The sequence below is a fragment of the Geotrypetes seraphini genome, chromosome 3 (assembly GCF_902459505.1).
Source record: "Geotrypetes seraphini chromosome 3, aGeoSer1.1, whole genome shotgun sequence".
Classification (NCBI taxonomy): domain Eukaryota; kingdom Metazoa; phylum Chordata; class Amphibia; order Gymnophiona; family Dermophiidae; genus Geotrypetes; species Geotrypetes seraphini.
In genome coordinates this window covers 233,910,803-233,926,679 of record NC_047086.1, presented here as the reverse complement: position 1 = coordinate 233,926,679, position 15,877 = coordinate 233,910,803, and the positions used below count along the sequence as shown (strand labels likewise).

At 44.3% G+C, this 15,877-nt stretch overlaps 1 protein-coding gene across 2 annotated transcripts in view; it reads left to right on the top strand.

Annotated features, from left to right (window-relative positions):
• The window catches only part of ARHGAP18 (Rho GTPase activating protein 18), a 208,637-nt gene that overhangs the window by 113,741 nt on the left and 79,019 nt on the right, over positions 1–15,877 (top strand). For both annotated transcript variants that reach the window (XM_033938735.1, XM_033938734.1), the window contains one exon: positions 1,349–1,518. In XM_033938735.1, the coding sequence (XP_033794626.1) occupies positions 1,349–1,518 (170 nt within the window). The remainder of the gene's footprint in view (positions 1–1,348; positions 1,519–15,877) is intronic.

The following is a 15,877-nucleotide window of genomic DNA, read 5'->3' as shown; positions in this document are numbered from 1 at the left end:
AATCGTCATAGGGTTGGTACAATGCTTTAACTATTATATCTTTTTAGGTATTTTCATAATTTTGTTATTTTTTTCTTTATATATGTTTTACTCTTGTGATAATTTTAAAACAATAAATAGTACTGAAGAGTATTAGTACTTAGCTTTATACGGAGTGGTTGCTGGTAAGGGATAAACAAGCCAACATGTTTCACCCGTGGAGGGGGTTTCCTCAGGGCTACTATCCCTTTTTTTTTTTGTTCGTTTTTCACGACGTGACCACCCGATCTAAGTTCTTGAGAACTTAGATCGGGTGGTCACGTCGTGAAAAACGAACAAAAAAAAAAAAAAAAGGGATCTTTTGATCCCCTGGTGGCATCTCTGAGGGCTGAGATTGTGAGAATAGTATGGGTATAAGGTAATTAGGGTGACTTAAAATATCACCTTAAGCTATAACTTTTGATCTTCCATAAGAGCCATAGAAGACACATGTTGCTTGTGAGCAATAATACCAAATAAAGGGTTAATGTCGATATCAATGTAGGCAGAGTGGTGCTTTATGCAGACTCTAACTCTTAATTTACCTATAGTATACTTGAATTGCATAATGGTCTTGGCATTGTGCATACTTATCAGTACATAACCACCAGGGTAAGTTTATAAAAACCTTTTTACATATGCAGTACAGTATAAGAAAGCCTTTATGCTGTGATTAGGGTTACCAGATTTCCCCGGACATGTCCTCCTTTTAAGGACCTGCCCAGAGTTCTGGACGGCTTTTCAATACCCGAGTTTTGAAAGGCTTCCCCCCAAATTGTATCAAGCAAGAGGGTATCCGCAGTGATGGGCGGACGTGGGGGCAGGTCTAGGGGATCCAGATTTTACAAATGTAAAATAGCTGTGATTATGTCTGCTTTCTTCCAGATACGAGTGTTTAGTACATTAAAAGTGATGTTGCCAAATTATGATTTTAGGATCATTGTGCAAACTGTTATCATTCAGAGATTAGATTACTGTAATGCATTGTATCTTGGGATTACAGCTGCCAGATGAAAAGCTTTGCAAGTTGTTCAAAATGCAGCAGCTCGGTTGATCTGTGGAGGGAGCAGATTTGATCATATCTCACCTTTACTGAAACAACTTCATTGGTTACCAGTGAAATATCGGATTGTTTATAAAGTTCTTTTGTTGATTTTTAAAGTGATACATTTTCATATCCCCTGGTGTCTGACTCATGTGCTAGAAGTATATTAACCAGGCAGAAATACTGAATTGTTTTGATTTCCAGAGTATACCTTTGTGCCCAAATAAATGTTAAAATAGCGCCTCAGGATGGTGATGGCGCTAACTTAATTTTCCCTCTTTGCAGGACAGGATCTAACCTCTGGTGACCTGGAGACTAGCAGCACTACTGGGGATGTCTCTGCTTCTGAAACAGATATCAATTTGGAGATTTCATTCGCGGAGCAGGCAGCAATTCTACGAGATACCACAAAATACAAAATGTTAAAAAGCAGAGAGGACGATTCCCTGTTGCCTGTGTGTAATGCTATCTTATATCACATTTGTTCTCAATTGTTTTAGCTTTTGTTATTTTGATGTAACAACCACATTAAATGCAGTTCCATATTGCAAAAATCATACTCTTTTATCCAAATTTTCCTTTCACCTCCCATGCCACAAACATAAAAAGCCAAGTGATGTCAAATGACATTGAGCAACTCCCAAATATATAATTGGTTGTGTTGGTTGTAACGTGCCATCTGGAAAGCAGCTTCTTTTCCTTTAATGAGACCTCTTTTAAAGAAGGCTTCATTGGATCAGTCCGTTTTGAGTAATTTAGACAAGTTTCAATCTTACCTATGATATTAAGAATTCTTGAGAAATCAGTGTTGAAAAAAATGGAGAGGTATTTGGAGGAAGCTAGAATTTTGGATCCAATTCAATACGAATTTTGTAGACCACATCCCTATTGCTATCTGATATTCTGGAACCAAGGGTTAGATCGTTCTTATTGCTATTTTTTTGTTATATCAGATCTATCGGCTGCATTTGACATGATTAACCATGGTATATTGATCATTGGAATATTGTGACACTTAAGGGGTGTCAGCGAGATAATGAGGGATGGAACAGGGTTGTAAAGGACCCTAGAAGGTCCCCAGGAGGTCAGCCCAGGATCAGGTGAAAGTCAGAGAAGGCACCCATAGTTGGAGATGCAGAGACAGACAGCCAAGCCCATGGGACTCGGCTGGAAGCTGTTTCTGTATCATGCCTACTCGGTTAAAGCACATCTAGGAGTCCAGAGGAAGCCCTAGGGGGAAAAGGATGATAGGAAGAAACCCTAAGAAACCCCCATCACTAAGCATGGAAGAAGCCAGAAGGAAACGGATAGCAAATGGGTTCTTATCCGAAAGAATGACAGTGGGTGGGAGACTATGGAGTCTAAGGGACAGGCATAGGATGAAGCAGCCAAGCAAGGAAGCCCAAGCTGAAAGGGTGGATCCTGAGGCAGGAATTATAGTCTCTAACTCAGGGGTGTCAAAGTCCCTCCTCAAGGGCTGCAATCCAGTCGGATTTTCAGGATTTCCCCAATGAATATGCATGAGATTTATTAGCATACAATGAAAGCAGTGCATGCAAATAGATCTCATGCATATTCATTGGGGAAATCATGAAAACCCAACCGGATTCCAGCCCTCGAGGAGGGACTTTGACACCCTGCTTTAGCTGAAGCCTCCAAAAGTAGTAAGGGATAGCTGTAGTAAGTAGTGGCATAGTGAGTAGAGAGCTGCATGGGAATGGGGACGACGGGAATCCCGTGGGTTCCTCCTTCGGGTCACAGGGATCCCGTGGGGATGCCCCCTGGGGTTGCGGGGTTCCTGCGGGGTTGGATGCACTCGAGCCGTGAGGCTCGTCTTCTTTTCCCTACCTGCCCTGCCGCAGCACACAGCTGACCCGGAAGTCTTCCACGATGTCAGTGCTGACGTAGGAGGGAGGGCTTAAGCAAAGCCCTCCCTCTCTCTGACGTCGGCGCTGACATCGGAAAGACTTCCGGTCGGCTGTGTGCTGCGGCAGGGCAGGTAGGAAAAATTCAAGGCAGTGGCGTACCAAGGGGGGGGGGGGGCGGGAGGTGGCAGTCCACCCCGGGGCAGCCTTGGGGGGGTGCAGAGCTGGCCAGATCCTCTTACCTTCGTGGTGCTTTCCCCCGACCGACCGACAACAGGCCCGGTCCGACAAAACTCCCTGCCCTGTAGCTGCGAATCTAAATTACCTTCTTACAGCAGCTGGATTCAGGGCAGGGAGGTTTGTCGGACCGGGCCTGTTCTGTTGTCGGTCGGGTGGGGAAGCGCCATGAAGGTAAGGGGCAGGGAAGGAGAAAGGGAGGAAAGGTGGAGTGGATAGGAAAAGACACTTAAGGGAAATGGGTAAAACTGAGGGGGGAGAAGGACACTGAAAGGACATGGGGAAGACAGAGGGGGAGAAGGACACTGAAAGGACATGGGGAAGACAGAGGGAGGAGAAGGATACTGAAAGCACATGGGGAAGACAGAGGGAGGAGAAGGACGCTGACAGGACATGGGGAAGATGGGGGGAGAAGGACGCTGAAAGGAAATGGGGAAGACAGAGGGGGAGAAGGATACTGAAAGCACATGGGGAATCCAGAGGGAGGAGAAGGACGCTGACAGGACATGGGAAAGATGGAGGGAAAAGACGCTGAAGGGAAATGGGGAAGAGAGAGTGGGGAGAAAACGCTGAAGGGAAATGGGGAAGAGAGAGTGGGGAGAAGATGCTTAAGGGAAATGGGGAAGAGAGAGTAGGGAGAAGACGCTGAAGGGAAATGGGGAAGAGAGAGTGGGGCGAAGATGCTGGCAGGGAAGAAGACAGAGATGCCAGACTATGGGGGGAGCGGAGGGAAGAAGATGGATGCCAGACCAATTTGGAAGGGGGAGAAAGGGAGAGGCACAGTAACAGAGCAAATGGAAGACGCAGAGAGAAGAGAGATAGTGGATGGAAGGAATTGAATGAGAACCATGAGGAAAGCAGAAACCAGGCAACAAAGGTAGGAAAAAAATTCTATTTCTTTTTTTTTTCTTCAGGATAAAGTAGTATATTAGTTGTGTTGATAAAAATTTATAAACATTAGAGGCTCTGGTAGAAACCCGTTTACAAAGTATGTATTCTTCCCAATTAATATTTCCAAATTAATAAAGTCTCTTTGCTTATTTGTAAATGGGTTTCTACCAGAGCCTTTAATTCAGTAGCATAATTAAATGAAATAACTATTTCAGAAGTTTATAGGGATGGGCGGGGACGGAGGGTATTCTTCGCGGGGACGGGTGGGATTCCTCACGGGGACGGGTGGGACTTTGACGGGGACGGGTGGGATTTCTGTCCCTGCGCAACTCTCTAGTAGCGAGGCTGAGTGGCGCCCGCGGTGGTGGCACCCTCCCCTCTGCTCCTCCCGACCCCCCCCGCCACCCCCCCTTCCCCTGTACCTCTTTAATTTTTCCTGCATGAGCAGCATCATGAACTTGCTGCCCATGTTGGTGTTGGCTCGCCCTCTGACATCACTTCCTAGGCGCGGGACCCAGAAGTGAGATCAGAGAGAGCCGATGTTGGCACAAGAAACATGTTGGAGTAGCTGCTAGAAAAGCTAGAGGTATGGGGTGGGGGTGAAAGTGTGTGAGTGTTGGTGGTGGGGGAGCAGAGAAGAGGACGGGTACCAGCGCCTCCACCAAGATGGCATCTGGGGCGGACCGCCCCCCCCCCCTTTACTACGCCACTGGGAGTAAGCTCCTGAGGTGAAGGATAAGGCAGACTCAAAAACTATTGGAAAAGAGGAAAAGGGCTACTAAAAGGGCATTCTGCAGAGGAGCAAGGAAGAGAGAGAGAGAGAGAGAGAGACAGTCACTTTCAAAAGAACCAGGAACTTGTCCTGCATTTTGATTTGTGGACATAGTGTTGCTCTAGAACAGTGTTTTTCAACCTTTTTACACCTACGGACCGGCATAAATAAAATAATTATTCTGTGGACCGGCATCGGTCCATGGACCGGTGGTTGAAGAACACTGGGCTAAGTCGTGGGCTGGACCCCGCCCATCTCTAACCAATCTCCAGCCCAGACCCCGCCCCCCCTAATAGTACTAATTGCACCTTGCACGTCCCGTGCCTCATCTGGAAGCCTTCCCTCTGACGTTGCAACGTCAGAGAGAAGGCTTCCGGTTCAGGCGCAGGATGCCTGTAGGAGCCACGGCCTGTGGCTTTGTGCACTGAATCAGTTAGGAAGAGGGAGCTGACTCGAAGATAACGCCGTATCGATTGCACCGTGAACCGGCGGTCGTGGGCCTGATGCACGTGCTGGCCCTGTGGACCGGCAGGAAATTTCTGTGGACCGGCACTGGTCCATGGACCGGTGGTTAAAGAACCCTGCTCTAGAACAGTGGTCTCACACTCGCGGCCCGGGGGCCACATGCAGCCCGCCAGGTACTATTTTGAGGCCCTCAATATGTTTATCATAATCACAAAAGTAAAATAAAAGTTTCTTGATCATATGTCTCTGTAGCTATAAGTAACAATATTATTATTAAGACTTGGCCAAAAGCAAAATTGTCATTTCTTTAATAAGACGTTAACTATTGTTTCTGAGGCCCTCCAAGTACCTACAAATCCAAAATGTGGCTCTGCAAAGGGTTTGCGTTAGAGATCACTGCTCTAGAACTCCACAAATTATAAACTGGGAAAAGCTTATCACACTAAGGTGCGATCAAAGTGACTAATAGTCCAGTGAACTACTATGGCTTTGGCGGTATATAAGAATAAAATTATCATTATTATTATTATTATAAAGACTCACTCCACTCAACAAGTACTACTTTTCATGCTGTGGTAAGACACCTTGAGAGGCAAGAAAGTGCTCAGAACCGAGGTGGTAGAAAGACCACAGCCGGGGTCACGCCCCTAAATGTGCCTTCCTTGGTCAATCACAGCACTTGCAAAGCTTTCTCTTTTTTGGCATCAGTCTATCGGTGGTAAATATTGTATAGCTTTGTGAATGATAATTGTTGTACTTAGCTTGAGATGTTGTCTGAATCAAAATTTCGGGTTCTGACGCGTTTCGTCAAATCGGCTTGCCCCTCAGAGAACCCGCTTCAATTTTGGCTGCAAGACTGCCGAGTGGTCTAACAAAACTTCTTCTACTTCCAGTGCGATGAGAAGAAATAGAGAAGTTTTGTTAGTGGAATATAAATTGTAAATGTTGTTACAGGTAGTGCACAATGGTGATTGAACCATTTCACTGCTTGAAGTTGAGTAAGTTATGTCACCTGTAGCAAGATGGAAATGACAAAAGAAGCTGCTCTGAAAGGGATCTATGTGATATGCAGTTCAGAGTGTTGTCAGCATCAATTGCACTGATATACTGTGTTTAAAACAAGAGCAACACTACATAATTTTTGACTTCCGATGCAGGCATTTCAACTGAAACATGACTGCTTTGAGTCCTTTTTCCTGAATACATTCTGTGTCTGTGTCTGTGTAGTTTATGAAAATTTTTGAGGACTTTCTCAGTAGATAGATAGATTTTTGATTGGGTTCTTTTTTTGTTAGCTCCTATTTTGTTTGTTGACCCCATTTGGTGGTTGATTTATCAGAACTGCTGGTGGCTCTGGTAGTTTCAATCTGTTGAGACTACCAAATTGTGCATTCATTAATGAACCAAATTAGAAAAGGTACAGAGAAGGGTGACAAAAATGATAACAGGGATGAGACGACTTCCGTGTGAGGAAAGACTAAAGCGGCTGGGGCTCTTCGTGGAAACCATGATTAATCTTCTAGTGATCTGGAAATGGACTTTGGGATTGATGAACTCAGTATGGCATGCCTATTTGTTTCAAAAAGATCTTATTTTCATTGAAATATAAATGTTAGAACTAAATATGCAAGAAGGAAAGAAATTCAGCTTCCAAAGGTTTGGTTTCCTCAAAGGGGATATCACCTAAGCTTTGAAATTTACACTCAGACACAATGTCCTTTTTTTTTTTTTTTTTCCAGGAGCATCATAATGTGAAAAAAGAAAGCCGAAGATACTTGTTTATTGTTGATAGGTGAACAGTCAATGGGTTCTTTTCTAGAATGTAGTAATGTGCATCAAAGCAGGCAATATCAAAATTGTTTAAGCTAAAAATAACTTCAAGATTTTAGCTTAACACTAGTATTTTAGCCCGTTACATTAACGGGTGCTAGAATATATGTCTGTCTGTCTGTCTTTATTTCTGTCTCTCACTCCCGCTGTCTTTCTTTCTGTCTGTCTCTGTCCCTGGCCCCCTTTGTCTGTCTGTCTTTCTGTGTATCTCCCTGCCCCTGTGTCTTTCTTCTTTTCTTTCTGTCTGTCTTTCTATCTATCTGTCTCTCTCCCTGCTTCCTATGCAGCAGCATTTCTCTCCCACCACTTCCCTGTGAAGAAGCCAAAGCAGCATTCCCTCTCCCTCCATTTCCCTCCCCCCACACCACTTCCATGAATTGCATTGAATTTTGACGTCATCATCCAGACTGCCAATTTTAAAGACAATAGCAATTGTTTTCAACCTTCCAAACAGATATTAAGCAAAACTCAGCCAGCCTTAAAGAACAGATAACCCAGAGATACCAAGTCACGTGCATTTCACTGCCCTCACAACCCAAACAGCTCTCTTCACCCAAATTCAAAGCGCGTGGATTGCTCTGCCCATGGTCTGGCATCTCTTCCTCCCATTCTCCCGAGTCTCACATCCGCGGCCCGACTTCTCTCCCTCATTCTCAAACGCCCCATCCCCACGTCCGACCTACAAACCTGTCTCTGAAGTTTCCAACACCACCCAAAAGTTTGCTTCTCCAACGTCCCGCTCCTTCCGCCGCAACTTCTTTCCATCTGCCGCGTCCTGCCCTGCCGGAAACAGGAAGTTGTGGCAGAGGGAGTGAAACGTAGCCGCTGGAAAGCTATTCGCCTCAGCGGACAGCCGCAGGGAAGGCTCACCGCCCCAGCTCTGTCCCCTTCCGCAGCCCGGCCCGGGCCTCCTGCGCTTTCTCAGCGGCCTGGCTCGCTCGTTTGTTTGTTTGTTTGGGTTTTTTTTTACCTGGCCGCTCCGCTTCCTGCATTCAGCTGCTCTCCGCCGACAGCCGCCTGCCTCAAAGCCCTCCTCCCTACCCTACCCCTAGCATGGCCACTGCGCCTTGAGATTGCCCTGGTCTCGGTGTGACCAGGAAGCCGGGGCGGGCGAGGACGGCCCCTTGCCCAGCAGTGCTGCTTCTCTCCATCCCCGCCAGTGACGTACTAAGCGCGCATGTGCACTCTCACTGGCATAGCACGGCAGATCAGATCTCAGGGAACACGCGGCGAGAGTGCGCATGCGCGGCTAGCATTATTATAGATTATGTGCAATGCTGTTAATGTGTAGGGCACATGTGGTGGGCCTTTTCTGTATCTTATCTTTGATACCATGCTTATTTTACATCTCTTTCGGGTTTGTTTTTTTTTTTTTTGGGGGGGTTGTGTGTGTGTGTGTGGGGGGGGTTGGATTGTTGACAAATCTATTTCGGCCACACATGAGCAAAAAATAAGATTGTACTATTTTGATGGGGATTTTTATTTATTTAGTGGTGCTAAGGAAGGCTATTCCTTATAATGGGCAGACTGGATGGACTGTTCAGGTCTTTACCTGCCGTCATTTACTTAACTTACTATATGTTACTATATGCCAAAGAGAGAATGATTTGATATTTTTTCTTTTTTAAAGTTTACAGTACTAATGGTTTGTCTGGAGACTGAACTCTGAGGACTGGAGTGGAAGGCGACATAGGGTAGTGATCAATGGAAATCGCTCTGAGGAAAGGGATGTTACTAGTGGTGTGCCTCAAGGTCTGTTCTTGGGCCTGTTCTTCTTAACAATTTTATAAATGATATTGCTGAAGGGTTGTCGGGTAAGATTTGCCTCTTTACGGATGATACCAAAATCTGCAATAGAGTAGACAAGCCAGATGGTGTGAATAGCATGAAGAAAGACCTGTCGAAGCTTGAAGAATGGTCTGAAATTTGGCAGCTAAAATTTAATGCTAAGAAATGAGACGTCATGCATTTGGGCTGCAAAAACCAGGGGGAGCGGTACAGTTTAGGGAGTGAAGAACTTATGTGCACGACGGAAGAACAGGACTTGGGTGTGATTGTATGTGATGATCTTAAGGTGGCCAAACAGATTGAAAATGTGACGGTGAAAGCTAGAAGTATGCTAGGTTGCATAGAGAGAGGTGTGGCCAGTAGGAAAAAGGAGGTATTGATGCCTCTGTATAACACTGGTGAGACTTCATTTAGAATATTGTGTACAATTCTGAAGGTCACACTTTCAAAAAGATATAAAAGGGATGGAGTCAGTCTAGAGGAAGGCTACTAAAATAGTTTGTGGTCTTCGTGATAAGGCTTATAGAGACAGACTTAAACATCTCAGTCTGTATACTTTGGAGGAAAAGTGAGAGAGGGGAGATATACCTACATAATATAAATGTGCATGAGTCGAGTCTCTTTCATTTGAAAGTAAACTGCAATGAGAGGGCATAGGATGATGTTAAGAGGTGATAGGCTCCGGAGCAATCTGAGGAAATACTTTTTTACGGAAAGGGTGGTGGATGCGTGGAATAGTCTCCCGAAGGAGGTGGTGGAAATGGAGACTGTGTCTGAATTCAAGAGGGCCTGGGATAGGCACATGGGATCTCTCAGAGAGAGAAAGAGATAATGGTTACTGTGGATGGGCAGACTAGATGGGCCATTTGGCCTTTATCTGTCATCATGTTTCAATGTCTTAGCCTACAGTACAAAAAGTGGAAGGGCCACAAATAGACAGGATGGGAGTACATAAGAACATAAGAAATGCCATCTCCGGATCAGACCTTCGGTCCATCAAGTCCGGCGATCCGCACACGCGGAGGCCCTGCCAGGTGTACACCTGTCTTAATTTATAGTCCACCATATCCTTACATGCCTCTCTTAAGGAGATATGCATCTAGTTTGCTCTTGAAGCCTAGGACGGTCGATTCCGCAATAATCTCATCTGGGAGGGCATTCCAGGTGTCAACCACTCTCTGAGTGAAGCAGAACTTCCTGACATTAGTCCTGAACCTGTCCCCCCTTAGCTTCATTACATGTCCTCTAGTCCGTGTCAAATTGGACAATGTAAATAATCTTCTCTGCTCTATTTTGTCGATTCCTTTCAGTATTTTGAAGGTCTCGATCATATCCCCACGCAGTCTCCTTTTCTCAAGGGAGAATAATCCTAGTGTTATAAGTCTGTCCTCGTATTCCAGTTTTTCCATACCCTTCACCAGTTTTGTTGCTCGTCTCTGCACCCTCTCCAGCAGTTTTATATCCTTTTTTAGGTAGGGAGACCAATGTTGGACGCAGTATTCCAAGTGTGGTCTGACCATTGCCCTATAAAGCGGCATTATAACTTTCTCCGATCTACTCGAGATTCCTTTCTTTATCATGCCCAACATTCTATTTGCCTTCTTTGCCGCTGCCGCGCATTGTGCCGACGGCTTCAGGGTCCTATCTATCAGTACACCCAGGTCCTTTTCTTGTTCACTCTTCCCCAGAGTTGCACCTGACATTGTATACTCGTATTCCTTATTCTTATTGCCTAAATGCATTATCTTGCATTTCTCCACATTGAACTTCATCTGCCATTTCTCCGCCCATGTTTCTAACCGACACAAGTCGCTCTGGAGTTTCTCTCTATCCTCATGCGATCTGATCGCCCGGCATAGTTTTGTATCGTCTGCAAACTTGATGATCTCACTGGATGTTCCTTCCTCCAGATCATTGATATAAATATTAAAAAGGATCGGCCCAAGTACCGAGCCCTGGGGTATACCACTAGTCACTTTCTCCCAGTCGGAGAACTTCCCATTTATGCCCACTCTCTGCTTTCGGTTTTCCAGCCATTTGCCTATCCATCTTTGTATATCCCCCTCTATGCCATGGCTTTGTAGTTTCCTGAGAAGTCTTTCGTGTGGAACTTTGTCGAACGCTTTCTGGAAGTCCAAGTATATTATGTCCACCGGCTTCCCACTATCAATTTGCTCGTTCACGGTCTCAAAAAATTGGAGTAAATTCGTCAAACATGATTTCCCTTTCCTGAATCCGTGTTGACTGGGTTTCATCAAGTCGTGTGCGTCCAAGTGCCGGACCATGCTATCCTTGATCAGTGCTTCAACCATCTTGCCGGGGACAGACGTAAGACTCACAGGTCTATAGTTGCCCGGTTCCCCTCTCGATCCTTTTTTGAAAATTGGGGTGACGTTCGCTATCCTCCAGTCGTCCGGTATCTGTCCAGTTCTGATTGTCAGGTTTGCAAGTTTTTGCAATAACTCTCCGATTTCAACCTTCAATTCCTTTAAGACTCTCGGGTGAATTCCATCCGGTCCAGGGGATTTGTCACTTTTAAGTTTGTCGATCTGATAGTATATCTGGTCTAAGTCCACTTCAACTGTGGTGAGGCTGTCTTCTATTTCTCCTGCAAACACTTTCTCCGCTTCAGGTATTGTTGAGGTGTCCTCCTTCGTAAAGACGGACGCAAAGAAGGAATTTAGTTTGTCTGCGATTTGTTTATCTTCCTTGATGTACCCTTTTCTTCCCTGGTCGTCCAAGGGTCCGACTGCCTCTTTTGCAGGTTTTTTCCCTTTCACGTATCTAAAGAAGGGCTTGAAGTTTTTGGCCTCCTGGGCTATTTTTTCCTCATATTCCTGTTTTGCATCCATCACCGCCTTGTGACATTTCTTCTGATCATCTTTATGTTTGTTCCAGGCTTCGGTTGTCTTTATGTATTTCCATTTTTTGAAAGAGTCCTTCTTTTCTTTTATGGCTTCCTTCACCTGTTTGGTAAGCCATGCCGGTTCTCTTTTGCTCTTTGATCTCCGATCTTTGGAAATCCTCGGAATGTAGAGATCTTGTGCTTCTGTGATAGTATTTTTCAGTAGGGACCATGCCTGATCTACCGTTTCAAGTTTGTCCACCTTCTTTTCGAGTCGTTTTTCTACCATGGCTCTCATGCTATCGTATTTACCCTTTTTAAAGTTCAATGTGGTGGTTAAGGTTTTGGCATGTTTCCCTTTCCCGATGTCAAGTTTAAAGTTAATTACATTGTGATCACTCGTTCCCAGTGGAACCATGACTTCCACTACTATTATCGGTCCCGTGAGGCCATTTAGGACCAAGTCCAAGGTGGCGTTGCCTCTTGTCGGCTCTTTTACCATTTGTTCCAGGAAGCAATCCCCTAGCACCTCCAGGAACTTGGCCTCCTTGCCGCAGTTGGAGGTTGCTAGTTTCCAGTCTATCCCTGGGAAATTGAAGTCTCCCAATATAATTACATTGCCTGTCTTGCATTCTTGTTTGATTTCCTCCATCATTTCTGAGTCAGTTTCCTCCGCCTGTCCTGGGGGACGATAGTAAAGGCCAATTTTCGTATCTGCTCCAAATTGACCAGGAATCTTGATCCAGAGTGACTCAAGCTTCTCTTTCATTTCTGTTGTAACCATTTCAACAGAATCTATTCCCTCCTTAATATATAGAGCAATACCTCCACCTTTCTGCCCTACTCGATCTCTTCTATACAGCTTGTATCCCTGTAGTACTGTGTCCCATTTGTTTTCTTCATTCCACCATGTTTCTGTTATGCCAATGATATCCAATATGTCATGTCTTGCTATTGTCTCTAGTTCCCCCATTTTGTTACCTAGACTTCTAGCATTCGTATACATACATCTAAGTTCCCTACGTGTTACCTTTTTGGACCTTCTACTCTTGGCCGTCCCTGTAGTTTCAATTACGATATCCTTAACTGCTCCTGTGTTATCACCCTTGTTTGCTGTGTGGTCGTCCCCTCCTGTGTCTGATTTGTCCCTTCCTGCTTTTTCTCCCTTATTTGCCGTGAGGTCGTCTTCTCTTGTGTAGGAGTAGTTTTCCTTTGCTTCTTCGTCGGGGCATCCTGCTATCCGTGCCATCGACCGGTGGTCGACTGTCGGCTTTCCCCTATCTTTCAGTTTAAAGCCTTCTCGATTGCCTTCTTCATGTTGCCTGCCAAAACTCTTGCTCCTTCTTTGTTGAGGTGTAGTCCGTCCCTTCTGTAGTACTTGCTTTTTCCCCAGAACGCCGTCCAGTAAGAGTCCAAAATCCTTTATTACACTAAACTAAACCTTAAGTTTATATACCGCATCCTCTCCATAAAGATAGAGTTCAGCACGGTTTACAGGAATTTAATATAAGGAAGGAAGGACATAATAAAAATTAGTGATTATAAAGAGAGAGTGAGAATTACATTTTTGAGAATAGCCAAGTTTTCAGATGCTTTCGGAATAATTGGAAGGAGCCCAGATTCCGCAGCAGGGCAGTAAGGTTATTCCAAAGCTCAGTGATTTTGAAGAAAAGAGATTTCCCTAATTTTCCCACATAGATGATGCCGTTTAACAAGGGGAAAGATAGTTTAAGTTTTTGGGTGGATCTAGTAGTGTCAGGTCTTGAAGAATTCCAAGAAAGTGGAATTAGAGGAGGAAGAATGCCCTGTAGGATCTTGAATGTTAGGCAGGCACATTTAAAGTGAACCCTAGAAATTACTGGAAGCCAGTGAAGTTTTGACAGAAGCGGGAAAACATGATCAAATTTACTTTTTGCAAAGATCAACCTAGCTGCAGTGTTCTGATCCGCTGAAGTCTTTGAAGACTTTTCTTGGTTAGACTTAGATGAAGTTAGAATAGTCCAGTCTGGAAAGAATGATTAATTGTACAAGGACAGCAAAATGTGGAGACTAAAAAAACATTTTTTTTACCAGAGAGTTGAGATGGTCATTGAAGGAAAGTGTAGAGTCAATAATGATGCCCAGAACTTTGCTTGAGAATTCAATCTGGAGTGTGGGACCAGAAGATAAAGAAATGAGCATGGATAACTGATCTAATTTTGGGCCAAGCCAAAGTAGTTTTGTTTTGGAGTCGTCCAGTTTCATTTGTACAGTGAGGGCCCAAGATTGGAATTTCATTATGCATGCTATTATATTCTCCATGAGATTAGTAAGGTTCAAATCTATCTCAAGAAGGACAAGGATGTCATCTGTATATGTAAATAATGTTTCAAAGGGAGATAGGTGGAAGAGTTTCAAAGAAGACATATAGATATTGAAAAGAATAGGGAACAGAAGTGAACCCTGCGGGACTCCACATAACAGTTTCCAGGGAGAAGACGTGATGTCATTCATGTTAACAGTGTAAGAGGGGGGATTGAACGATCCAAGATGGCCGAATGCTAGTACGTCTGAGCACACTCTCCCCAAGCTCGTCTTACTTATTTTACTCTTCTGGGGAAAATTTTACCTGCTTAGCCATGCCGAAGAGGAGAGGAAGGAGCGCTGGTGGAGCCTCACAGCGCTCTAGAACGCCTGTCTTCGGCAATATCGAGGAGCTTGTTCGGAGAATGCAGCAAACGCCAACGATATCGTCGGGGAGTTCCCTGCAGGAGGCGCGCAGTGGCGGCGAGTCTGCGTCGTTCTCCATGGGGCCAGAAACATCCTTAAGCCCCGACGTGAGAGCACCTCCCCCACGCCCTCAGTCTACCAGTTCGCCGCGAGCTGAGGTACTCCCGGAAGTTGGAGTTCACCTCCTCCCGGAGGCTCAGGAGATCAACGAGGGAACTGTGTTGCCGGGGCCCCTGCTGCTGCAGGGAAGCCCGAATGCGGAGACTGAGGAGGAATCAGAGGGGGAAGCAGGAACCAAACACGACGTTGGAAGAGACAGTTTGCCAGCAGGTGAACTAAATAAACCTAAGTTACACTTTCTTCAAATAGAGAAGCCCCAGGAGGTAACATTGGACTCTCTCTGGGATTTAGTGGCTAACTTGGCAAAGTCTATAAGTCCACAATTACAACTATTTGAAAATAAAATTAACAAACATGAGACTGACATTAAATACTTAAAAAGTGAAATTGAGGACTCTAAGACCTCAATACAGAATGCATATCAAGATATAAAGGTTTCTAAACAAACTATTGAGACACTAATTAAAGATAATACTGATTTAAGAAGGAAAATGGAGGTAATGGAAAATTTTTCCCGGAATAACAATCTTAGGCTGATTAATTTTCCTAAGGTGCCTATGATAGCCCCTAGAGAAATGCTTAAGCGTTATATGATTGAAATATTGGAGCTTTCTGAAGAAACATTACCACCATTTACAAAAGTTTATTACCTTCCAAATAAGAAATTGCAACAGCAACAACAACAACAGAATATGGGACAGAACTCTATGAATTTATCTAATATTCTGGAAACATCGGATAAAGAATTGGCTGAACCAGCAACTTTACTTATAACAGTAGCGCTCGCGCCAGATAAAAACTGGCTGCTGAGACTTTTCTTTAAGAATAAACAAAAAGAATTTTTAGGTTGTAAAATACAGATGTTTCCAGATTTGGCCAAGGAGACCCAGCAGAGGAGACGTGAATTTTTGCTAAGGAAACCTGGTGTTATGGCTCTAGGGGCTACATTTTATTTGCGACATCCATGTAAATGTGTAATTAACTATCGTTCACATAAATTTGTCTTCTTTGAGCCATCTCAACTGACAACCTTTCTATCAACTTCATGTTTGGAGAAAGATGGAACATGAGTGCTTAGATTAAGGAAAGGTGTATTTCCAGTCTACTAGTAATAATTTACTTAATTTAAATTTTCTTTGTATTACTTGCCCATCATCCACCTTGGATCTTAATTGTGGACTTGAGTAGAGATTTAGCTTATATTAGATGTTTGATTGAAGTATATGTTTAATTATTAATTCTTTTGCTGAATTTCCTTTCTGTACAAGTTATGCTTGATTATATTGAAAAAA